This window comes from Cyprinodon tularosa, unplaced genomic scaffold (genome assembly GCF_016077235.1).
Source record: "Cyprinodon tularosa strain WSP-4 unplaced genomic scaffold, ASM1607723v1 ctg86, whole genome shotgun sequence".
Classification (NCBI taxonomy): Eukaryota; Metazoa; Chordata; class Actinopteri; order Cyprinodontiformes; family Cyprinodontidae; genus Cyprinodon; species Cyprinodon tularosa.
The window spans coordinates 1,053,255-1,080,172 of record NW_024039629.1 but is presented as its reverse complement, the minus strand read 5'-3'; the positions used below and the strand labels follow the sequence as shown (position 1 = coordinate 1,080,172).

The 26,918-nt window shown below is 37.1% G+C and overlaps 1 protein-coding gene across 1 annotated transcript; it reads left to right on the top strand.

Moving 5' to 3' along the window:
- The first annotated feature begins 2,035 nt into the window (after nucleotides 1–2,035).
- Nucleotides 2,036–22,663, top strand: LOC119775255 (sodium channel subunit beta-4-like). The gene is made up of 5 exons (XM_038273167.1): nucleotides 2,036–2,775; nucleotides 12,190–12,353; nucleotides 13,746–13,965; nucleotides 14,075–14,204; nucleotides 22,155–22,663. Exons 1-5 carry the CDS (start codon nucleotides 2,682–2,684, stop codon nucleotides 22,246–22,248), a joined length of 702 nt encoding a protein of 233 aa, XP_038129095.1. The 5' UTR covers nucleotides 2,036–2,681; the 3' UTR covers nucleotides 22,249–22,663.
- The last annotated feature ends 4,255 nt before the right edge of the window (nucleotides 22,664–26,918 follow it).

The following is a 26,918-nucleotide window of genomic DNA, read 5'->3' as shown; positions in this document are numbered from 1 at the left end:
TAGATGTGCTGTGAGGTGAATAGTTGGTTTACAACGAGCGAAGCTGCTGAACAAAGGACGCATCACAGCAACAAGCACTCACTCACTGAAACACCACATTACTGATATGATAGGGTGACCAGACGTCCTCCTTTACTCGGACATGTTCTACTTTTCATACCTAAAATTTTTTTCTACATTTCAAAATGTGCAGGATTTTGGTAGACTACAGTGCAGCAGAACCGAGCCGTGAGCTCCAGAGCTGGTCTGGGAACTCCGGTGGATGGGGAGAGGGAGCCAGCGGGGGACTGAGCGACCTGGCTAATTTTCAATAGAGAAACTGTCTGCTTTTTAATTCTTGTAGAAGTAAACCCAACTTTAGGGCAAACAGCTACACTGGTGTCTTACATCTACCTCTATTCATGTTCTTGGGCCAGTGACCTGTATGTCAATTTCAGGGCATGACAAAAGTACAGGCCAGAACCAAATAAGGCAACATCCCTGAATTGACGTCAATTCTGTGCTGCGTTTGAATTTGACTGTTTTACGGTTGAAGTTTAGAAATGTGAGATTTGCAGAGAAAGGAGGTGTCCTTTGGGTTTGAACTTCTCTGTACATCAATTTCATCTACTGAACTATCGTTATTCACCTATGACAACGTAAACTCGGTTTTGCATTCTATGACCCCTTTAACAATATTAGTGTGGAACGCTTTCTTCAACCAATCAGATTTCAGATTTGCCCCACATGGCCAGCCAGAGCACCTTCTCAAACGGTCAGTTAGAGCAATCTGTTTATAGCCAAGTGAAAGCTAGCGACAATTTTTATTAATAGTTTTTCTGGTCAAATGGCTGGAGATACTTAGACTTTCTGCATAAAGACAGAAGAATGGATTTTGTTTATAAATAATCAGGATCTCTGGTGAGTGGAATATATTTTATTGCTTTATGGGCTCAATGAAGTAGAGGATTGGCCTTGTCTTAACTTGGTTTCTTGCTAAATTGAGCTCCCCCTACTCTCTTTCTCTCTCTCTCTTTCTCTCTCTCTCTCTCTCTCTCTCTCTCTCTCTATATATATATATATATATATATATATATATAAATATATATATATGGGCTGAAATGTCATATATATATATATATATATTCTGTCCAGAAGAGCGCAGTCCTAGGAACAGCTAAGATACTGAGCTTGAGGATGACACATACCACCCCACGAGGGGTGAGTTTTTTTTTTTTTTTATATACAGTATGTATGTAAATAACATCAAGGGATAATAAATACATTAAGTTGAGGGGCGCCCACTGAAGTTCTAATTCCTTGTGTGACATCATTACAATATCTGCAAAGATATCAGGAAGAGAATTTCCGGTCGTAAAAAGTGCCATTTATCCTTTCACAAATGGATGCTCATTTGCTCTGACATGTATATTGAAGTATAACCAGCCTGACAATCTACAACATTCATCCCATTCAGAAGACTCAGAGATTGTTTGAACATGTAATATTGTAAATAGAGGAACAAATCCTCTACTACATGGGCTGAAATGTCAGTCAAAGTGGAAGACTTTTGATGCCTTCTTACCTAGGTGATAATATAACTTTAAAATTTGATGAAGATTAATTAAAAACTACCTGCTGATATTGAAAATATCAGCATTGTAATGGTGACCAGCAATAATCAAAGCATACAATATAACTGAAGAGAGAACAGAGAAACTGGTGATGAAACTTGATTTATTGTTTGGGAAAATGCCAGTGGACAAAATCAGAGCTTGCCAATGCATCACCCTGCCAACATAGGAGTATGGTAGAAACGTAAAAGGGGAGAAGCAATGAAAGTAAGACCAGTGTTTTGTAAGCGAAAGGCACCCAGGTCACGTCCCAATCTGACACCATTTTAAATAAGACTGATTCAGCCTTACTCTGCAGGATGCGTAGTAACAGACGTAACCTCCCCCCTTACTGTGTCCCCCTCCTCTCTCTCTCTCTCTCTCTCTCTCTGTCTTGCTTTCTCCTCCACCTCTGCAGTAGCTCTCTCTCTCTCTCTCTCGCTCATTTCTCCCTGTGCCGGCTTTCCGCGCACTTTCTGCTTTCCTGCCTCGCTGCTGGCTCTAGCCCAGCATCCCTCTGTGCCTCATGCCTGTTCTCCTCCAGTCCTCCTACAGCCAAGTCTCACCCAGTGAGGTTTACTGGTCAGGCTGCTTCTCTAGCTGTTGCTGCTGATGGACCAAAGGGGCTTGATACTTCACTGTGAAGCCGCCACTGCAGCTCTGCCTCGCGTCTCTTCTTTTCCTTTTCCCTCAGAGTGTTTTTTCTTGATATTCATTCTACCCAAGCAGCAGTAGAGGACAGAAAGAAGGGAGGGGAACAGACAGAGTCTCCTTGTTTCGATACTGCATTGCCCTGTCTGTCTTTTCTTTTTTCAAACCTTGCTTTCTGGAGAACAACTGGGCAGAGGAGAGCTCTTCTCCAGTGCTTCACATCCCTGCTCATTGCCGGGACAGGGTGCAGGGGAGGAGAAAAGAGGGAGGGACTGCAAGCAGGACTTCAGATTCTTGCTCTTAGCTGCACAGCTCAGTGTCTCACCTTCTTCTGGAGGCAAATTAGTCCAACCTGTCTCTGGTGGACAGGAAGACAGTTTGTCAAGGACATACCCTGCGGGCTTACAGAGGAATAGAAGGACAGGAGGTGTTGGTGTCATGGCGCCAGTGGACAGCACTGGTTCGAGTGTCTCTGGTCGGCTGAGATCAGGGGATTTGATCCATGCTGGTCTGGCAGCTGTGCTGCTGCTCGGTGAGTTGGACGCTACTCGCTTCATACATTTAGTGACATTGTGTTCTTTCCTTCCCCCCTGCACACTTTTATGGTGGGCTTTTTGGTGGGTTCAGAACAACTAACTCAAATGGTCGAAAATTCCTAAGTCAATCAAATTAAACTGTACTTATCCCTTTTCAATGTCTCCTACTTTAGTTTTCTTTTACTGTTTTGGTCCTGGTTAATTGGAAGAGCAGATTCACTTTTTTTTCAATCATTCTTGATCCTTCTGTAATATAATTCTGTCAAAGATGACGAGGACAGTGAGATCAAGAACAACGAACTTTGAATCTTATCTTAACTTGTACATCCTGGAAATCAGTTGCTGAACTGTATTATTAACTGACTAAATGGCAAACTGTGTGTCTCTTACAATCTGACTATTGCTTGGTTAATGTAAGAAGGAGAAACCAAAGTTTGAATACCTATGTATGCATCTAGTGGATGACTAAGTGAAATTATGTTACTGTTAGTGACGTAGTGATGCAGTGATGATCTGAGTTTTTGATCACCCCCTCACTGATTTTGTTCGATGTAATCGGTGGTTCTCCCTATTGGGAAACTTTTACTCTGGTAATGTTCATGTCATATACAAACTTCAGTGAGTTTGTATGAAAGAAACAGTTAAATAAAAAAATGCAGACATACAAAATACAAACAGAAATCTATCTCTAGAGAGCAATTTACAACTCTAGAGTATAAAATACTTGACGATGACCCTCTGAGGAAAAACTAGTAGTAGAAAATTGGGCTATCATATTTTGATTCTTAAAACTAGCCATTAATTTGTTTGTGATTTATCAATAATTCTCAAAGAAATTAAGCCTTCTCTATTTTCTTATTCAAATTTATTCTTGATATCATATTCCTTCCGTTTGTTTTCAACAATAAATGTGGTTCATATATAAATGATCTAAATGAATTCTCTTTTTTAACACAGTTTCACTTGGAAACTTGCAGTAGTAACTGGAGAGGGATGTGAATCATTTTGCCAGTTGAACGTTTGTACCATGTTAGATTTGGGCATGAAATTGAGCTGTCTTCCTGGAATGTTCTGTACTATCCATGTGCCAAACCCACGGGGATGATTGTTTGTGTTTACTTTAGAAAAATGTCCAATTTGACATTACTTTCTGCATTGTACTCCTTCTATCATAATGAATTATGGTTTTGTTACAACAAATGATCGTTTCAGCAGCACAAGCACAATCTGGGTTATTGGACACAGATTATTAGAGCCAAGAGCTGTGGTCAAAATCCAGAATAAAATATATTAGGGTATAATACAGAAAAGAACACCCAATAATTCAATATATACATGAAAGCTATTTTTTTTTTTTGCTTAGTTTATTCCAAAGGTATAAAAATGGTTAGCTGCAGAGAAAAATAGAAGGGTCTAGAATAATTAAGTAAATGTGTGGAAATGGTTTGTTTATATATATAACATCAGTGTAGGAAGTAGTAATGCGACTAACTCAACCATATAGACTTGTATGTAAGACAATTCCCTCTGTTGGTTTTTTACACTTTGAGTTTTTCTTTAATGTTTTTTTTTTCCTTTTTGAAATTTGGATTTTAGTGAGACAAGATCTTAAAAGAGGTATGACAAAAATTGACAGAAGCGTGATTAATTTGGTTCAGAATTTCTAAGTTTACATGGAATCCAAGAATGCATACTGGTAAAAAAAAATGTAATTATCTATACTTTCAGTTTTCTAAGGGAAACAACAAAACAACCTTTTTGAGAACAAGAAAATTCTTTATTTAAAGTTATAGTCTGATAAACAGGTCCTTTCAGCATCCATCCATCCATCCATCCATCCATCCATCCATCCATCCATCCATCCATCCATCCATCCATCCATCCATCCATCCATCCATCCCTCTTTTTCCACTCATCTAAGATCTGCTCACTGCAAGTAACAAATCCCAATTACACACTCCAACTTGCTCTTTGGTTTCACAATGCTTTCCCAGGTTAGAGGGAACATATATTTTCTTCTAGTTGTGGGTCTGTCCCATAGTCTCCTGTTGGTATGATGTGCCAGAAAAAAAAATATGTCAAAAAGGAGGCATCCAGTAGGCAATTAGTTGAACCAATATAACAAATTAATTTTAAAGGGAACAAGCAGATACTCTACGTTGGGCTCCCTGCAGGTGATCAACATTGCTCAGCCTTTTTCTTAGGCTTTGTTAAAGCAGCTCACAAAACATCCGAGACCACAGGTAATGGAACAAGATAATTTTCCCCAAGACTATTTGCTTATTTCCCATTCTATTCTTCTGGTGACTGAGTAAGGCTACAATATGTGGAACTTACGAAAGCTGATCTACAACCACAGGGCATCATTCTCCCTCTTTTTCCAGACCTTTTCACACCTGTAGTATATTGTTTGCATTCATTTTCAATTCTTGGAACACTAAAAGAAAGTACATATTATTGATGAATTTAATATATTTACCTCTATAAACAAATTTGTATATAAATAAATTAGAATTAAAATATACCAAATATTTTTTTTGGAAGAAATATAGAAAAAGGCTGCACTAAATATAGTAGCGTTCTAATGTAGAATTTACCAGTTATTGAATATGTTTAATATTTGAACATACGAGATGATGGTTGATGTTTTTGTGGCTCATTGCTCACTTGAACCTTGTTGATGATATGAGTAACTGAAAACATACCTTGTCCAACACCAGTAGCTCCAATGAAGTGAGTTACTTTTCCAGTGATATAATGCTGACACCTAGTCACCTTGTTAAACATTCATCCTTCATACCCATTCCTGTCTTTCTGTGTGACCCCTTCAAAGGCCTCCACATACTGTACCACATCCAATACCTTTTATTCCCTGTTTCTTTCTTGCTTTTGTTCCCTTCCAGCCCTTTTCCAACATTCCTATCACTCCTGTCTTCTATCTTCCTCTCATGGTGGTAATAGTGTCTTTAGTCAGTTCTCAATGGGTTCACACAGAAATACATTAACCCTTACGTCTTTGACCTACTTGAAGAAAAGAAAAAACTCACCTTGATATTCAGTCAAGGACACATGCACACACACACAGAGTCAGTTGTATTTCCTACCACCAGTGATTCACATATTGATGTTTCCCAACTGGGACAAGTAGATACTTGATAGTGGCGCTAAAAATATCATGCATGCCAGTGTATTACTAATGTGCACAAACTCATAAGTGTGAATATATGTACAGCCAGTTCATGCACATTTACACACATACAAGTACCATCTGACATTCTGGGCTAGTAATGTTGTTTAGCTGTCATACGCATAAACTCTGAATGAAGTAGAAGAGTACCACAAACAACAAGGGGACAAGGAGATAAATGATAGTGGTTTCAAGAGCTGTTAAGCATGAGGGACATGATGTCTATTTCAGGGTAGGAAGGGTGGCACACCTTTTACATATGTAAAGATAATACTTGCACTTGATGATAAACAACTACTTTAAAAGCATAGTATTCTGGCAAGCTTTTTTCATTTTTAGTTTTCGTGAAGTTTTTTGACTTTAAGTACTTTGTAAATAAATACTCTATAGATGCATAAAATAATCTCAAGCTAATCTAATCTGCTTTACAGCTTTATTGCAATAAATGATCTACCAATCATCGCTGCACACCTAACACAACCCCATGAAAGCTCTACCATCAGACTAACTTGTTTTGTTCAGGATTGCAACGACAGGAGAAAATGTAAGTTAATAAAGGTAAAATTGAGTTTAAACATGCAGAGCTTTTAAAAACTCGAATACTGCTGAAAGTCACTGCAGTGGAGAAAAAGCTATTTTCAGTTGGATTTTGTATTTTCAAACAGGCGTTTGAAATAATGAAACTATCTGTATGGGTTCAAAAAAAGCAAAAAGTCAGCCTGCACTATATCTAATGTTAATATATGTAGCCGTAGAGGGTCCAAAGAGCTTGCAGTACTACAATCTTAAGTTAGATACATTTTACCAATGGATAGTTGAGGAATCGTGGGGTTCAACTCTAATAAGTGTAATAATTCAAAATATGTCACATAAGTTTATGAACAGGGTGTCCAGAAATACAGAGAACATGTACTCTAACCATGTCCAAGTGCAATGTGATCTTTGGCAGTTCAGTGTGAAGGACAGTATTTATAAATAGATCCCAGAGTGTAGTACAGATATCAGAGAAAGAATCTGTCATTACAAAACCAAAACAAAAAATCTAGCAAGGCTCAGATAAAAATGGGCTTTTGGAAATTAAGTACATAAGAACCAAATATCACAGTGTCATAGGACATCATCATAAGTGGAATTAATAATTTTACTTTTGTGGAAATGTTTTGGAATTTTAAATTGGGGTGAATCTACTGACCCATTGTCACTCACTGTACCAGTCATATTCAAAACATACAACCTGGGCCCTAAAAAAGAGTTGACGACTAATATAAAATGAATAAATATACATAATTTAAATAGATTCAACTCAGTTTATTTATATGCCGTAAATCACATCACATGTTATCTCAAGGCAGTTTACAGAGACCACAGATCAGACCACACAGTCTGATTGATAAAATGCTTCTCATGAAAATCAGATGATTTCATTGAGTCATTGGCATTGCGGGGAACCTCCTGGAAGAGCATCTAGCAAGATTAGATGTTTGCTTAAAGGTGGAGAGGAAAAGCTCCCTTTAAACAGGAAGAAACCTCCAGCAGAACCAGACTCAGTGTGAGCGGCCATCTGCTGAGGGGATTAAAGAACAGATAAGCAGGTATAGAAAAGGTACATAGAAGCACAGATCTATAAATGTTTTCATCTTACAAATGTAACGGATAACTAGATACACACACTTGGATCTTTCTAGGAAAGCAACCGTTAAGCAGACAAGTTCAGAGACAGTTTTTATATAAGGGATGACGAAGAGTACATAAGGATAAAAAAGCCCTGCCCATAGCTATGTCTAGGACAGAAGCATGACTAAATTCTATTATCTATAACCAAAGGTGTCTATTCCAGAAACCCTATTGATTTTTTTCTCAGAACATACAGAACATAAAGGTAGGGGTTGAACTAAAATATACTGTCAGATGGGAGTATAGAGATAGAATGTGACAGAATGATGTAAAGTTGCCCCTATGTCCTCCAGCAGCCTACACTTTTAACAGCATGATTATAGACTTAGGACAACCTGTGCAACTCTATATGCTTTATCAAATAGGAAAGTTTCACACCTAGCTGACAGGGTGTGCACCTCCTGTGCTAAAACTTTTAGTTGGTTCTGCATGAGAGGAGCCTGATAACTAAAAAAAATCACCTCCCATTACTTTTAGATATTCTAGGAACCACATGAAAAGCTGCTGATTGAGAGTGAAGTGGTCTGTTGGGAACATAAGGAAGTGTCACATCTCGGTTTTAAGATGTATCTTAGTTTATTAAGTCTTTATATGTTGTTTTAAATTATATTATGGATCTAACAGGAATCCAATAAAGGCAATCAGTATTAAGAGAAATATGATATGAAACCTCTGTTGATCTTCATTTTGGAAAAGGCTGAGTTGTCTCCAGTATTCAGAAGCTTATCACATCAGGTATGCAGCAGGTAAGCTGTGTCATTTCTTCTCGGATGCTCCACTTTCCAAGTCTCTGACATCTTGATGTTTCCTGTAAATGCACATGAACATGTTACAGAATGGTTGTCTTTGCAGCAACCGGGTTCAGAAATCACCAAAGGACCAACTTAACTTTGGCATTCAGAAGGTTCTGATTCCTGTGGCATCCATTGCATTCATTCAAGGCATGGACTTTCTTTGATCCACACAAGAGGATGAGACAGGCATGAAGCTGCTGCTTTGTCCCCAAGCACAGTGAATGGCAGGACTGTATCTCCCTGTGGTAGTGTCTTGTGAGAGGGGGGTTTGCAGAAGTTTGGACAGGAGGGTCCAACAGTAGAGAAAACCTTTTTCCTCCTACACCAATAATCAAAGTTAATATCAGCTTGGACATTGGTCATTAATGATCCCAGCTGCCACCAACTGGGTGTCTGTGAAGAAAGGCCTTAAAAAAAAAACAGAGAACCCCAGAGTTCTTTACACTACATTCAGTCATTAACCCACTCTTTCACACACTACTGGGGCAAGCTGCATTGCAGCCACAGCTGCCCTGATGATCCTTGACAGAGGCAAGGCTGCCTGAGTTCATATGCTAGAAGCATATAGGTATATCATTGATATGTATAAGCTTATAACATCATCCAGTGTTGGTCCTTGGGCAAGACAATTAAGGATGTCTGCCTATCTCATGATATGAGAGCAAATAAACATAGAACCATACTGGCTTAAACATGGGTGAGTCAAATAAGGTCTGTGTCAAATGTTGAGGAACCAGGACACTATGATGATAAGTGGGCTACTAGAACAAGAAGACAATGGAAACAGGAATTTAATATGGCACTAATGGAATACTGCTACTCCAGTATTCCTAACCAGATGGCTTTCTGAAAATACTGTGGGAAATATGGATGCATCAGTACCCAGAGTCTGAACTAACAACTAAACACTTAGTAATTTGGTGTTCCAACATGGTATCAAGGTGATCGTGATCATGATCCACACCTACTGGCTAAAGAAGCTGACTTATCTCCATCAACCCCTACAGTAGCAGACATAAAAAATTGCCCTTCCCACTCAAATGCCAGCCAAATGGTAACCCACTCTCCTTCAACTCCGAGCAAAATCCCCTCCAACTTCCAGCCACTGGAGTAACCCCCTCCTTCTCCTGGATATGCATATTTCTTTCCTCTGACTCCATTCTCTGACTGAATTACAGGGTCTGACCAGGAGATGGTGCTTCCCTTTAAATCTTAATGTACACAATTCATGACAAAATTTATATTTTAGTACAAAAATTTATGTTTAAAACGGAATTCTGGGGGACCAGCCAAGGACCATCCAAGGACCCATCAAGGAAAGTGGGGAAATTTTGAATGGCTACTATTGTAGCAGCACAAATGACCCAACAGCTAAAAAATGAGACCCACCCTCAGTTTAATTCAATTCAGTTTAATAATGTTGCACCAATTAATAACACATATCATCTCAATGCACTTTACAAGTTCCTCTTGGATGAGCTTGCGGCGACGATTGTCACTGGCATTTTCGTTGACTTCTCAGCAGTCCCTCACACTAAGAACACATGCAGCAAGAGTGGACAGGAAACACTTCCTTTCAATGGGAAGAAACCTCAAGTAGAACTGGGTTCAGGGTGATTGACCTTCTGCCAAGACTAACTGGGTCCAAGGAGATTGAAAAAGACATACAAAAGAAGTAAATAAACAAATTAATTGTCATGATTCCTGGCACTAGTGTTGGTCCGATTCAAGATTCAACACAGTTGCCAGCTCTGCCCTGTTTCCAGTCAGCCTCCATCAGATTCACTTGCTTACCTGACTATATTATTAGCTCTCAGAATAGTAAGTGTGCCATGACTTTGCTCTCAGATTCTCCCCTGGATTATTTCTGAACCTTTGATACCCTGGCTTTGACTCTGGACCGGCACTCAGATTACAAACTCTTTTTTTGTCTTTGTCTGCATGTCTCTGCTGTCATGGATTTGACCCTGTATATTCCTCTGGACCAACAATTAACTGTCAAGAAAGATTCCTCCAAACCAGAGTCCAACGCTAGATGCATTTCACTCTGTTTCTGTCTGGTCACTCAACTGTCCAGGCTCCTTCCTGAAGATCCAGTTGCTGACTCTGGTGAATCCTTCCAACCTGTGGCAGTTTAATTTCCAATAAACTGCAAAAATGTCTCTCGTTGTTTCTGGTTGAATTCTGGGTTTTCCTTTTTATAGTCATTACAAAGACAACTGTTAACTAGCTACACAGGTGGCACAGTCCAGGAAAGACACAGCCAGGCAGATGAGATTTGGGCCACTTCTCATGGGTTGAAAAAGAGCTTAGTCATACTAAAAGTAACATAACCGCACTGAAAAACAGCCCCAGGCTCCATCATCTATTATCAGAGATATTGATGGCATCGGCAAAGCTAATATTTCAATCCAGGATGAAGTCTCAGGCTAAAAGGAGCAGACTAGATGAAGCTACTATGACAAGAAAAAGCAGATATAACATCGTTAGAGATGGAACTTAAAAATACTGCATAATGGGAGAATAAAGATTAAATGAAGCACAATGATGAGAAGTGGCCCCTATTCCTCCAGCAGCCTAAGCATATAGCAGCATAAATATAGAAAATAGCTCAGGATGACCAAACTATTTAACTAAGGAGAAACATCTGTCAGAAATAAACTCTACCTTCACCCGATTGGGCTGTTCATTTTACCGACTTCCTTTTTCTACTCACTCTGTGACTAAACCTTCGGCATTAAATTATATTCTGGATTTTACAATGGAGGGAATCTAAGATAGGGGAAATGTGATCTCTCTTTTTTACTTTTCATCAGAACTCTGGCTGCAGCATTTTGGATAAACTAAAGGCTTTCAACTATAGTTTGTGGACTTCCTGATAGTAAATTATAATAGTCCAACCTTATAGTAACAAATGCATGAACTAGTTTCTCAGCATCACACCTTGGCAGGATATTTTAATGTTTTGCAATATTACAAAGATGAAAGAAGGATATTCTAGGAACCTGTTTGACATGCGATTTGAATGACAAGTCCACATCAATAAAAACACCAATGGGGGGATAAGGTAAGGGATTTAGGGTAAGGGTCTCGGATAGGCTTTAGAAATGGTTTAGGAAGGAATGGAAGGCAATGAAAGTCTCCTCAAGGATACAAGGTGTGTATATGGTGTGAAATGAGTTTAGTTTAGAGCGAGGTGTACACTAGTAATGGTTAGGTTTATTCTCATGGTTAAAGCACTGAAAGGCTTGAAAATGAAAATTAATGAAAGTCAGTTAAGGTCAACATATAGTTCACAATGTACAGCATATGGACAATGTGTGTCTGTTCATGATATGAAATAATGAGATAATGGCATTAATAAGAATATATACAAGAAAACAAAAAGGGTGATACACTGTATGTGTCTATTCTGTAAGTTTGTTCTATAACAATATTTGCAATGCATATTGACATGATATACGTTCTGCTTTAATTTAACTGTTACTTATGAGGCAATTGTTTGTAGCACAGAAAACTGTCAATTTGTAGGGTGTACTTCGACTTTTTAGTCCTAATGTCTTTCAGGACATTAGACTGTATCAAAACTGACCTGAAACCAATTGTGTCTTTTTTTATGTCATCCTATTTAGTGAATTTCCGTGTTTTTGTTTTTGCATTAAAAATTTTGTTTTGTGTTGTGTTGTTATTATGGTTGAGTTAAATGCTCAATCAAAATATATTTTCTACATATATTTCTCTTCTTTGTCATTCAGGTGCATGGAGTGTTGGTGGATTAGAAGTTTCCACGGGTAAAGTTTCCTCAATTGAAGCAATGAATGGCTCCACAGTTCTGCTGCCCTGCACTTACTCATCTTGCATTGGCATTAAAAACCTGTACTTCAACTGGAAGTATAATGACAATGGGACTTTATTAAAGGTAAAGATAAAAATCATATGTACAAATTATCATTAGAACAGCCTTCAAGTTTTAATTGAATTGCAGCTACAGAAATATTTTTGGCAAAATAGTAGCCTTGAAAATGTTTCCACTTCTCCATGTTGTCGCCTTACGTTTAGATTTATAACTGAACTTGGCTTTGACAAGACCAATCCCTTAAACCATGCTTTGTTTTTGTTCTTTTGTTTTTTAGCCATAAGAAATTCTGCTAAAAACATTTTATTTAAGAATTTGTGTATATCTACAACTCAAACATGTCAAATTCTAATGTAACTTTCATAATTTTAAATTGAACAATGCATTGTCTCAGTGAACAAACGAGAATTCGTAAAATTTAATTTCCTCATAAGGGAAAAGGTGTATACCATCAGAGCTATTTTCGTAGAAGAAAGTTTATTTTGGGCTCGATTTATAACAGGAGCTGCCGTTTTTGTAGACATCTCTGTGAAAATGCCAGAAAGTCACTGTAAATCATTTAAAACCCTCTTCAGCATATAACGTGACATTTATTGTGTAGGATCCAACTTAAAAATAATGTGTTTGTTGGGATTTGGAATATTTGGTCATCTTATTGCTTAAATCAAAACTCAAAGTTATACTAAAAAAACAGATTCTGATAATTTTTTAACCATTTACTTCATTTGCATCAGCCATCAGTTATATATTGTATGTTAAATCCATCCATTATCTTAACTCACCTACCTTTGCAGGGTTGCAGGGCAGTTGGAGCTTATCTCCAGTGGCTATTTGCTGAGAGGTGGGGTATAGCCACTACATCAATATTAAATCTATTTAGCCCAAGATAAAGTTCAGTTGTCCTACTGACAGTTTTACATTTTGTCACTCTTACCTAAAGCCATAATTTGCAGACAGGTTACAATAGCTCAGAAAGATATCATAGTAAGCTGGCAATAAAGTTCCTTGGGATTCATGTAGCATGCAGGAAAATTAACAGGACAAAAAAAAGAAAACAGTGGATTTACAATAAAACAAAGGATTTTATCATCAAACTGTGGAGAAGACAGGGAGTGGTTAAAAAGGTTTGAGTGAATGCGTATGGATGCTAAACTAAACTGCTTTTTTCCTTATTAATTTTTTTCAGTCTTATTATTTTTTTTAATTTAAGTGTAAAGAAAAGATGTCATGTTATACATGGAATTTTTTTCAAATTTGTTCATCATTTCCTTTTTTTTTACTCCAAAAAAATCTGGCATTTTCAAAGAGGTCCCTACACATTTGAGCATGTCTAAGTTGTAATGTGCAAGAAAAAGGGCCAATGCAACATATCAAGAGACACAGTTTATTTGAGGGTACTTGGAATTAAACAGGATAACCTATGCTTTGTGTCTAAGTAGATGCTTGTGTGTACAGCTGTGTGAAGCAGAGATTCCTATGGAGAGAGTGGAGCCAAAAGTCCACATTTACCATGAACGTGTAGAGTTTGTTGGCTCCTCTAAGACAAACAACATCTCCATCTTGTTGTGGAACATAACGTTTGAAGATGAAGGGGACTACATCTGTTTTGCCAGAAATCCAAAAGAGAAGAACCGCAACCACAGCGCTGTCTTCACACTTAGGGTGGTCGATCAAAGTATGTCACACAAGTAATTATATCTATACATATAAATGAAGTTGTACCTCATATTAAAAAAAATGTTTAAAGCTATTCATAATGCAATTCTTTTACTCACTCTTTACAGTGAAGGAGGTTGACAATACATTGACGGTCATTATTGTCTCAGTTGTGGGAGGAGTCATTGGCTTGGTAATCATCATTATGGTGATAAAGGCAGTGGTTCTTCATTTTCTACGCAAGGGTAATGAGAAGACGTGAGTATAACAATGACTGGAGTGCAACACCTTGCATATTTTCCCATTACAACCTCAAACTTGAGGTTTCAGTTCATTTTCCTTTGTTTTTTGTGTCTGACAAACAAATTAGCTCTTATTGTTGTGCAACACACCAGACCATCACACATCAAACATACTGCGCATGCAATCTGCATTAAGGAATGGCACTTCTGAAAATGAGTTTAGTGGACAGACTATTATGACATGTAGTAACATGAACTTCCCTGCATTAAGAAAGAAAACTGGAGTCAACAACTATAAGTACAATAGTAGCAGCTCCTTAGAACCATCATGTTGGTAATGTTCAAGATTGACATAAATTTATTCATAAGAAGGTAATTAGATGGATGTGCTTGACTCTGTAAACATAATTTTAACATGTGTGGCTCAGTAGAAGAAAGCTTTAGTTTGAGATGATGCTCTACATCTGGCCAGCTTCTGTTTTTACGTTGAACTGGGCTGATAGTAGGAGAAACTTTCCTGCACACTACGTTTTGTAAAAGGAAACAGAAAGCAAACAGCTTTTGTAGAAATGGAAGAGTTTTTTTTATCCAAAAGGCCAAGTGTTTCTTCTCACAGCTCACAGTAAGCGCTGCTGTTAGCTTGGAAAGCTTACAGCAAGCTCCAGAGAAGCTCCAGAGCGATTGGTATTGTCAAAGTTTCCAACAAGACAGAAAAAAGACATAAACTTAGATTTTTTAGTTATCACTGTAAATAAAAAGTAGCAAAATATAATCAAAAGGTCATTTAGTTGGTAACTGTTCTTGTAGCTGATCCCAAAACAAATAAATAAAATCAAAATAAATGAAAACATAATAAAAAAAAAAAAAGCAAAATTAGACCAACACGTTCTACAAATTACTGTAGTGTGTAGAGAGTTTCAAAATAATACTTTTATCAAAATGTCTTAGGCTCCTTGTCTACCACCAGGGGGCGCTTGCAAACCACCAGTACTATGTTTACTGCTTTAGAAGATTGGAGAAATTTGCAACTTATGCTTTACAAAACTGAATACATCATTATTTTTCATCAAGTGCATAATTTCCCTTCCACTTCACAATGATTAACCTCTTTGTTTTGGTCTGTCACATGACATCCTAACTACACTGAATGCTGGAATGTAACATGGTAAAATAAGAAACAGGTCAGGGCTGTACATCCGTATCCAAGGCATCATGTTAAGCACTTTGTTGATTCATTACTAATATCCTTCTTAACTGAATATTGATGGTAAATTGGATGATTATAAAAAAGTTACTGCTAGTTTTAACTCTCTAAAAGAAAAAAGTCTTCTGTTCTCTTATTTAAAAAAACCTGGATAAGATATATACCTTAAATAATGTTGGGGCATTATTTAAATTATTTTTACATTTTCAAAGCTGCCTTTATAGAAATTGATGTAGAATAGAAATATATAACTAAACTTCATTTATGATAGACATTTACAGCTAAATATAAGCATTATCAGCTTTTTTTTTATGTGTGAATAAATCATTTTTCATAAAATGACTGTTTTTAACTTCACCTGATTTTATTTTTTGCATAAATGATTTAATTAACTGAATATGAAACTGAAAAAAATAACGAAAAACCTAAAATATAAAAATATAATAATTTTCCATAACCTGACTGAAAGTTCAAATTAAAAAAAGCATGTCATTTACCTGAGTATGATTGTCTTAAATCAGTTTAGTCATTCAGGTCCTTTCATTGTATGTCCCTAATGATCAAACAGTGCAGATCCAAAGGAAGATGAACAAACAGTGAAAACAATCAGCTTTTGCTCAGTCCTCATCCCATTTCACTCACCCAACTAGATATTTTGTGGCCTTGATGAGATTATGGTTTGATTCCTCACACTCCAAACCCTGATCAGACAAAAATTACTCCAATCATTAATTCTCAGATTTAAACTCTTTTGACTTTTATATATCTGGAAGGCAGTTAGATAAGAAAGAGACTGTTGCAGCCTGTGTTCCATATATACATTGAATTTAAAAATCTATCTCCTTTTAAAAATTCAAAAAATTAAAATGACAAATAAACATGCCAGGATGAGTCCATAAATTTTTTTTGACATCAGAAAGGTTAAAACATTGCTAAGAACTCGACATCTTTAAGCTTTGTCTCATTTACTGTACTGCTTGCTAGCAGCTGAATTCAAACATAATACATCCAGATTGTTACTCTATTACCTCACATTAGTTGTTTGACTGTGGTTTGTATAAAATAGTGTTTAAAGAAACTGTATTAGATTGAAATTATTTATATCCAGTATTGACGGCAATATCATAATAAAAATCAACAATGACTGCCTTAATACCCGTGATATATGTAAACAGGAATAAATGGTGAGTATGCAGAGATGGGAAGTAACGAAGTACAAATACTTCGTTACTGTACTCAAGTAGATTTTTCTGATATTTTTACTTTACTTTACTACTTATTTTTATGGCGACTTTTTACTTCTACTCCTTACATTTTTACACAAATATCTGTACTTTCTACTCCTTACATTTTAAAAAATTGGCTCGTTACTTTAGTTTTGAATCATTTCAATGGAGTTACCGTTATTATTTTTCACGTCATCAATACCAAATTCAATCTAATTGGATGGGAATCTACGTTGCATTTGACGCACCACTACAAGATGAATCGACAGATTCGGCGGTATTCATTCGCGGCAAATCATTGCAGCTTGGTGGCGGTGGCGTTAGCATAGTAGCATGGACGACGAGATGATTGAAAATGAACACAACGGAGATCTAGTCCTATTGGCAGACATCCATTTAAAATGTAGGCAACGGCATGAAAAAAGTGGTTTCTACTTTTACTTTTATACTTTAAGTAAATTTACAAGCCTGTACTTTGTTACTTTTACTTGAGTAAAGAAGTTTAATCAGTACTTCCCCTTTTACCAGAGTATTTTTTAACACAAGTATCTGTACTTTTACTCAAGTACGGAAAGTGAGTACTTTTGCCATCTCTGTGAGTATGTACATTGTTCAGCAAATGGTGAAAATGTGAGCTGATATCCATCTGCAGGATGCCTTTGCAAATATTCTTTAAGTTTAGTTCATCTGTTTAGGGAAGATTAAGAGTGTTTTCTGTACAGAAACAGACAAAGCATGCAGCTCTAACAGAAAAACCACTTGGTGTTTTCACCCTAAAATAGACTACGTACTGTAGCTGTGATTAGAAATACTTTAAGAAAAAGGTTTAGGCAAGGGTTTTGTTGCACTATTATCATTATTATTATCATCTCTTCAGACATTTCCGGTTGAGTGGACGCTGGCGTGATTTCTGGCGCCGCTACTCTCCGACAGCTGTGCTCTACAATTTTTGCGAATAATTTCATGGACTAAATGAACAATCCTCCACAACCCAACGCTTGGAGCTACTCTGAAACTTTGTTACGGATACTCTTCATGCTTCGTCAAGTTTCGGCAAAAGTGTAATCTTACCTGCCTCTCTATCCAGCCCTTCGACCCTCCGGACCAGCTGCTGCTACAAATGATGTGGCCTCCACAGATTTTCACCTGGACCGTAATAATCCTGATCTTCATGTTGCCTCTTCTCCGTCCTGGATTTGGTCTAATCCAGTACACCGCAGCAGAGCTCCTCCGCATCCGCTCACTTCTGACTGAACCTCCGCCAGCATCTTTAAACTTCTACCCTGATATTGCTCTCCTACCCCGCCGGAAATACACACACCGCGGATCTCGCCGACTCTTCCATCCCAGCGACTCCAAACCTGTTAAATCCTACTGGTCCTCAACTCGCCGCTCTCAACGTAAATCCCATCGGACTGTGAACCACAGCGTGCTAGCCAGCCCAGCTAGGTCGGCTAAGCCTCCAGTCAAACTCCAAAACATCACCCTCAACTTCGGTCTCCTCAATATCCGCTCGCTTACAAACAAGGGTCATCTCGTCCAAGACATCCTTGTTGACCGTGAACTGGACTTTCTGATTCTAACGGAAACTTGGCAACAGCCTAATAACTATTCACAACTAAATGACTCCACTCCACCCGGGTTTGTTTACCTTTGCCAGCCCCGCGTGACGCGCCGAGGAGGCGGTCTCGCGGTACTCTACAACGAGAAATGGAAGGTGGTTCCCGTCACTGTGCCTTCCTACAACTCATTTGAATGCCTGTCCTGTACACTCTCTGGCCCTACACCTACCATTGTTGCGGCCGTCTATCGCCCCCCCAAGCCACATAGTGACTTTTTAAATGAACTAACAGATCTTCTAACCCTCCTCTCCTCTCTCTCACCCAATGTAATATTGGTGGGGGATTTTAATATTCACATGGACAATTTTAACCTTCCCCTCGCCAGAGATTTCCTATCTTGTCTGGACAATTTTGGTTTTGATCAGTTTTCCAATTTTCCAACTCACTCTAAAGGTCATACTCTTGACCTAATTTGTTGCTCTGGTCTTACCCCCTCTAACTGTTCAGCTGAGGATCTTCACATATCTGATCATTTCCTCCTTTTATTCAGCATTTCCCCTCGTCTCTTCACAGCAAAGACCCCACGGCTCCTTTCATTCCGGAACATTAAGAACATTAACTTGGACACTCTCTCTTCACACATCCTAAGAACTTTAATCCTGGATTCTTCTTCCTCACCGGATGAACTGACATCTCAATACAATAACTGCTTAAATGATATTTTGAACCTCCTTGCCCCAACAAAATCCCGGACTGTCACCTTTTCCCACTCCGCCCCCTGGTTTACCCCTGAACTCCGGACCATGAAGGCTAAGTGCCGTCAACTTGAAAGACTTAAAAAGAAAACCGGTTTAACAATTCACAGTGAAATGTATATAACTCAGATAACTCAATATAAAGAACTAATCACTAAAACTAAATCCACTTACTATTCCAACCTGATCTCCTCACACGAAAGTAATTCTCGGACTCTGTTTTTGGTGTTTAACAATATTTTCAAATCCCCAGCTTCTCTTCCTCCCCACCTATGCTCAACTGACGCCTGCAATTCGATTATGCAGTTTTTCAATGATAAAATCAAAATAATTCACCAGTGCCTGCCTCCCATCCTGTCACCCCCTTCCCCTATAACCCCTTCACCCTGCCAGCCTTTTTGCAGCTTTTATCTCCCTACCCTCTCCGATATTTCTGATTTTATCAACAAATCTAAATCTTCCACCTGCCCACTTGATCCCATCCCGTCTGCCCTGGTTAAATCCTGCCTTCACGCTCTCCTCCCCTTCATAACTGCCATCATCCACTCCTCTCTTGGTTCTGGAATTGTTCCATCTCTTTTCAAAACTGCTATTATCACTCCTATTGTGAAGAAACCTGGACTAGATCCCAACAATTACAATAATCTCAGGCCAATTTCAAATTTACCCTTTATTTCAAAAATATTGGAAAAAACAGTCGCTTCTCAACTTCATTCTCACTTAACTCACAACAACCTTTATGAACAGTTCCAGTCTGGCTTCCGTCCCCGTCATAGCACTGAAACCGCCCTCTTAAAAATAATCAATGATCTTTTAATAGCAGCTGACTCTGGTCTAATTTCCATCCTCGTTCTTCTTGATCTAAGTGCAGCCTTCGACACAGTTTCACACTCTACCCTACTCCATCGACTTTATACAATTGGCATCACTCACACTCCCCTAGCCTGGTTTCAATCCTATCTTTCTGGCCGCACTCAGTTTGTTCAGATTAAGTCATATCGTTCCAACTCCTCTCCAGTTACCACCGGTGTTCCCCAAGGCTCTGTTCTAGGACCCCTACTTTTTATCATCTACATTCTCCCCCTTGGCAATATCTTTAGGAAATTCAACATCAATTTTCACTGTTATGCGGATGACACCCAGCTCTATCTTTCTTGTAAACCAAACTCTTCACTCCCACCTCCTTCATTAATCTCCTGCTTAACCGAAATAAAATCCTGGTTCACCTCCAACTTTCTTAAACTGAATAATGACAAGACCGAAATCCTCTTAGTGGGAACAAAATCTACTTTATCCAAAGCTGACAGTTTCTCCCTTTCATTTGACAACTCCATAATTTCCCCCTCACCTCAGGTCAAGAGTCTGGGTGTCATCCTTGATAGTACCTTGTCCTTCTCCTCTCACATTAACAACCTTACCCGTTCCGCTTACTTTCACTTACGCAATATCAATCGCCTTCGCCCCTCTCTCTCCACTAGCTCCACCTGCACTCTTGTTCATAGTCTGGTCACTTCCCGCATTGATTACTGTAATTCTCTTCTTTTCGGTCTTCCTCAAAAATCCATTCACAGGCTTCAGTCAGTACAAAACTCAGCAGCTCGCATCATTTCTAGAACCCCTTCTTTTCATCACATCACCCCAGTCCTGCAGCAGCTCCACTGGCTACCTGTGAAGTATAGAATTCAGTTCAAAATCCTCCTACTTACTTTTAAAGTTATTCACAATCTCTCCCCTCCATACCTTTCTGATTTACTTCAAATTTCTACTCCCTCCCGCACTCTTAGATCTTCTTCTACCACTCACTTAGTTGTTCCTTCAGCCCGTCTTAAAACCATGGGGAGCAGAGCTTTTTCACGTTCTGCGCCCACACTCTGGAATTCTCTCCCCTCTGACATCTGCAATACCGAGTCTTTACCCGTATTCAAATCCAAACTCAAAACCCACATGTTCAAGATTGCCTTTTCATTATGATTTTATATTACTTTCCTCTGTGTAATTTGTGTTGTTTCTTTTAATTATGACGACTGCTTTTACCATTTATTGTTTTTACATGTACAGTGACCTTGAGTGTTTTGAAAGGCGCTTGAAATAAAATGTATTATTATTATTATTACTATTAGGAAATTATTCATCTTTATCTTACAAGACATTCCTCCAACTAGAAACTAGGTCAAATGTATTTCTAAAGCACATTTCAGGGGCAAGGCAATTCAAAGTGCTTTTCATTATTAAAAACATCAATCAACAAAATAAACAGCAAATCATCAAAAATTCTTAATCACTCAAAGTGAAATGCCCAACAGCCTGCTTTACTGATAGTACAACAACCTCTTTGTAATATATATATATTTTTTTATCTTTCTTTTTTCCATTACTAAAAAAAGCACTCGTGGGTTCCCTTTTCTTTACAAAAATATGGATAGGTCAAACATAAGCATTCTTTGTCAATAGGAACCTCTACCGGATGCTTGTATCAAAAATGTTTCCCATCTGGCTTCCACAAAGAACAACTGGGCCTTTGTCCACAGATGTGTTTACTCATCCTTTCTTTTTAATATAGAGCATATTTAAAGGGTTTCAATAACGGCTGCACAGATTTTCCTGTTGTTGATTTTATCCTTTTTTTAGGGCTTGCAGCAGCACCTCTTTAAGTAGCTGGCGCCACATGTGACCACTTATATACCCTGTGCCAGATCACCTAGCAATGTTGATGTTTAAGTTGTCAGTCATGTCATCCATGACATTCTCTAGTTCAGAATTTGTTGCAATTATCTTTACATTTTTGGAAAAAATTACATTTCATGTTTAAATCTATATGACATGGTAATAATAATCATCAGGAACAAAAATGTTATCTCATCACCTCATTGTCTGCATGGGATCAGAGATTATGACAACCAATATAAAACATTTGGCAATTATGTTTTATATTTAAGAAAATATAAAATATAAATCTGTGCACTCATGTTATTACCTGTGTGATTTAAAGCCAGCAAAGATACTGATGCACATGTAATGGGGACATTGAATTTGGCCTTCTATTATTTGCAAAAAACTGCAAATGTATCAGGAATAGACTTCATCCACAGGACAGCTTGTTTCAAGCACAAAGAATAGTTTTATTTTTTACAAAGGGGGAAAATAAACAAGAAAGCCTTACTAACATGTTTGGCTTTCCCTTCATCTAAACCTTTGCTTCTTTCTTTCTTTCTTCTGTAGTAAAGAGTGCCTGGTGAGCTCCTCAGGGAACGACAATACAGAAAATGGACTTTCAGGAGCCAAAGCTGACAACAAAGGGACACCAAAGGCATAAGTGAAATACAAAGATTGTATGTTTGTAAATATGTTACAGAGTTATACACGCTCAAAGAACAAGCTCTTATCAGTGGACTGTTTTATCTTATTAGAGTCTAAATAATGCAACTTCTAAATATCTATTTTAAATCATGCTTAAGATTTGGGAGGTGTGGACTGTGCAGGAATCTGGATCACTCTGTATCTAATGCCAAAGCCCATTAGTCACACAGTGTGCAGCCTGTTCTACGACTCTCATCTGTACCTAACTAAACCCCAAATTGCTGAAGTTTCAGTTAGTCTGTTATTGAATAATCACCTTCCCAAAGTTCTTTTTTTAATGCATTGCAGCTTGAATTAATGCTTTTTCATAAATGCCATCACTATCATTTATGTGAATAATTTTAAACCACAGATGCACATCAAAGCTTTTATTATTCAAATGCATGTTTGGTTCTACTGTATGTCTGCCAATTATTATTATTTATTATTATTTTAGCTTTTGTCAAAATTAGGACCCAGACAAAATTCCTACACAAATAATTTTATGAAAAAGCATAGACCTGCAGAGGTTTAATCGAATAATCTTTACAAAAAATTATTAAACAAAATTAGTAAGAAATCAAGTCATGATCAGTCATTCCAAGTAAATAAAGTAACTGACATAACTACTATATTAGCAAAAAATACTTGACGCTTTGCAAATTAGCTTGCATGTGAGTAATTAGAAAACCATACATTTTTCCTTAAAGTGGCTTTGGATTAAACCTCTGTGATTTCAGCTTTAGTTTTTATGTTTACAGTCCAGTTCAAGCAAGGTAGACATTTTTTGGTTCACTGATGCCAACACAAAGATTGTGACGGTACACCTGGCTAACCACTGTGAACAGCATTTTCTGTGCAACAGACTGATCCAGTTCAACACAGCCACAGGTTTCACAGTCTTGCTTTGGTTAAACACTGGTGCCTGTTCTGCTTCGGCTCCCTCTGCTGACGGGAGGATAAAACTCATAAACATCATAAATGCCCCGACCCTCACAGACAGTCCTCTCAGTACCATGGTCCTCATAGAGAGGGATAAACCTAAATGCTGCTGCTTCTTAACAATACTCAATGCAATTTTAGCATGTGTGCATTTTGTATAACCTCATATGAGCATACGCTGCACTTACATACAACAACAGAACAAGTTAAATTGCTGAATTAATCAATTTACACTTAATTGTGCAGAAATTACTAACTTCTGGTTTCCTGTAAAAAACTAAATAAATCTATTAGAGGAGACTTAAGTAAAAAGTTAGAAATTATTTAGAAGATTCATCTTTTAGCTTTAATTTATCCTCAAAAAGAGAACTCAAACAAATGGGAAACACAGCGAATAGTAGAAGCGATGGAATTCCATCAAGAAAAAAATTCCCTGTAAAAGACTAGAATTGGAAAGAAATTAAGTTAAAACATATTTAATTATTTTTTAATTTCATTGGAAGATACATAAACTCAATTCTCGTTCTGAAATAACTGTTTTAATATAAAATAAGGCCTATGGCCTGTTTATCGTGAAGAAAATGTTACTTAGATCTGAACAAAACACTCAAAGGGCCAAGGTTTTGGAAGAGGCACCCTGTTCAGCGAAATGACCCAAAAGGAGTTTTATGTAATTATTTTATGTTACTGTTAGGCTTTATAATTGATTTCTTTTTATAATTGTGTTAAAATTGTATCTGACATAAAGATATAATGAGAAGGCAGTGACCAAAGAACACAACATGCTGTGTTCAGAATGTTCGAAACAGCTGTGGCTTCTCCAGAGGAGGCCAGATCATAATATAGTATCATGTTTGTCAAAATTGACATTATAGAGTGATTGCTCCAAGCTAGTTTACTGTATGTCGTGTAAATTTTCTATTTTAGAGTATGCACGCATTCATTTGACATTACTTTGTATCCCTTTTTTGAAATACCAGAACAAAAACAATGATTGACTTTTCTCAAATTTAATACAAAAATTGTAATTTGATTTTGATATAAATATTTCAGCACATGCATTAGTTTTTTTCAAGGTCATATTGCTTAAAACGTTATACTTTTTTTGCAGTTCTGTTCATTAACGATGTCAGTTACTTAAGTAATCTTAGATAGGCTTTTAAGCCTGCAGTGTGCTGCTTAACATAAAGAAGACTTTTAGATGCCAGCTGTAGTTTTGGAACAGCAATGGGTGGGAGATAGGTGGTACTTTTTCTTTCTTACCATGAGTGTCCTTCACTTTTGCAAAAACAAGTATTAAAAACAACAAATTATGCTTTCTAGTAGACTACAGAAAAATGTAGAAGCTATATTTTAGCAAGGTGTCAGAGCACAGCAACAATGCTGTGATATCTTATGTCCTACATAGCCATTTTAAGGACTTTAAACCATAAGAACATATGATCGAATATTTTCATTATTTTGAAATGTAGCTATTAAAAGAATCTGATACTAGAAATCAGTCCTTGCTTAATGCCCACTGTCTAATTTAGTGTAGATTAGTGCCAATAAATGTCCTTGGCCATTAGCTTACATGCTTAGATATTAGACATGCTAAGAAGTTTGCTTTCAGTTTAGAATTGTTATTTTATTGAGAGCAGTAAGAGTACAGCAACCTTTTAGGAGTGGATTTTGTATAAAATTTGAACATAAAAAACAAAGAGAAACAAAAAACATGCATGTTAAAGCATGCTTGCATCAAATAACATGAAGAATTCCCACTGTATTGTCAAAAACATAACAGAAAAAGGCCGCTGGACAAACAGTCACAATTTCAACAACCGAAAGCCGCATGCATATAGAAATCCATCCCTAAAAAAGACATGATCACAGCCACTTTGATACTAAAAAATTGTAGACTGGCCTTTCAAAGAAACAACAGAGCACTTTATTAAAGTTAAAAACAACTTTGTAAAAAGTCATAAATGATACTCATAGTTTTTTCCCCAAAAATGTTATCTGAATTGTTTTCAAATTCTTTATTGTACCAGTCTTTTACTCTCTTCAATGAGAGTGCCCCTCTTGCTTTCAATGGAAGCAATAAGGCAGACATCAGATTATGCAATAACCTGTTGTAAGGCACTTTACTGATGTGTCTCGATTGGGAGGCAGCTCCGTCTGTCCAAGGCACATCTCATCATACAAATGTATATATATATATATATATATATATATATATATATATATATATATATATATATATATATATATATATATATATATATATATATATATATATATATATATATACCACAAATGCTTTGTGACCTAATGTACTGATATTAGCATTTAATAGCTGAACCAAGTTGAGCTATCTGTGCTTGATATCAGAAGCTGCGTTCCATTTACACTTGGCATGAAAAATTAACTGTGCAGATTCAAAATCTATAATCAGCCTTGTGACCAAGTAATGTAATAAAAAAACTCTTATTGTTTTTTTTAGACTTGGAATTGATATGAATTAAAATCTAATTGGACTGTGTTACATGTACAGCTGCAGAGTAAATGGCTTAAAAAGAGCTAACTGAAATCTGATTGCATTTTTGTTCCTACATACTGTAACACCACACAAAGCAACCAATGCCCTGCTCTTGATGTTATAAATGAATTTGTTTCATTTACCAGCAACTCCTCTCATTGATGCAGTTAGCATTCCTACTATCCAACTCAGTCTTGTAATATGCCATTTAAGCTGTCGAGAGGATCCTGTTTGGCAATGTGCAATGCTGTAAATTAAGAGGACTTTTGGTTGTCGTGAATGTCTCGAGGACACAGATGTGTTAACTTGAATACCATCTGGATAAATGTGTCTCTTACTTTTCTAAATGAGGTCAGACAATTAGATTTCATTCAGAAAATGAATGCAACACAGATGCTTCAAACACATGAAATGAAAAAGAGTGGAACAGAAATGGTTCAAGTGGTTACTCCCTTGACAATTTTAAGTACCTTCTGTCTTTACAGTGGATTTATTTTGCTTAGTGTAAATGGATAGCGAAAGGATTTATATTCTTAGAGCTAAAGTGAAGCTGGGTATAAGCCTGTAGGAACAGGTAATAATGCAATGACAGTGTTGTAAGTGACATTGTCTTTAATACGCTCAGAAATGTGAATATTAGGGATGCTCTGCTGACACACATACGAACATCCAGGCACAAATGTAAAACTCTTCCTTTACAGATCCCTAAACAAAAAAGGTGCACATTTACATCCAACGTCTTCCTGTGAGTGAAAGCAATACTGGGACTTGATGTGTTTGTTAATGTAATGTCCGGACCTCTCATTAGAATTATGGTTAGAATATGTGTTTCTCACAAAAAGACTGTTGTTCTAGATGTTATGTAATTCAGGGTTTCTGCAAGTTTTAATATTAAATATAACAATTTAAGGGTTTTAGGATCTCTTTGATGTTAATTTCAGTTAATAGGAAAACTCGTTTCTTTTTTTTTTCTTTTTTTTTTTACAAGTTTTAGCCAATCTGTTTTTGATTTGTTTTTTTTTCTTCTGTTTTTTATTTTTATTTTATTTTTTTTGTTAGATGGACGCCATCAATATAAACTCTTTCACAATCAGATTTCTCTTACAGTTTTTCATTTTTCAGGGCTAGCTATAATAATAGAATAGGGCTAGAATAATAATGCCCTAACTTTTTATCAAAACTAAAAC

Coding starts and splice junctions, on each gene's coding strand:
- LOC119775255 (XM_038273167.1), top strand. CDS start 2,682: ATGGCGCCAGTGGACAGCACTGGTTCGAGTGTCTCTGGTCGGCTGAGA. Junction 2,776..12,189: donor GGCAGCTGTGCTGCTGCTCG/GTGAGTTGGACG, acceptor TTTGTCATTCAG/GTGCATGGAGTGTTGGTGGA. Junction 13,966..14,074: donor ACTTAGGGTGGTCGATCAAA/GTATGTCACACA, acceptor CACTCTTTACAG/TGAAGGAGGTTGACAATACA.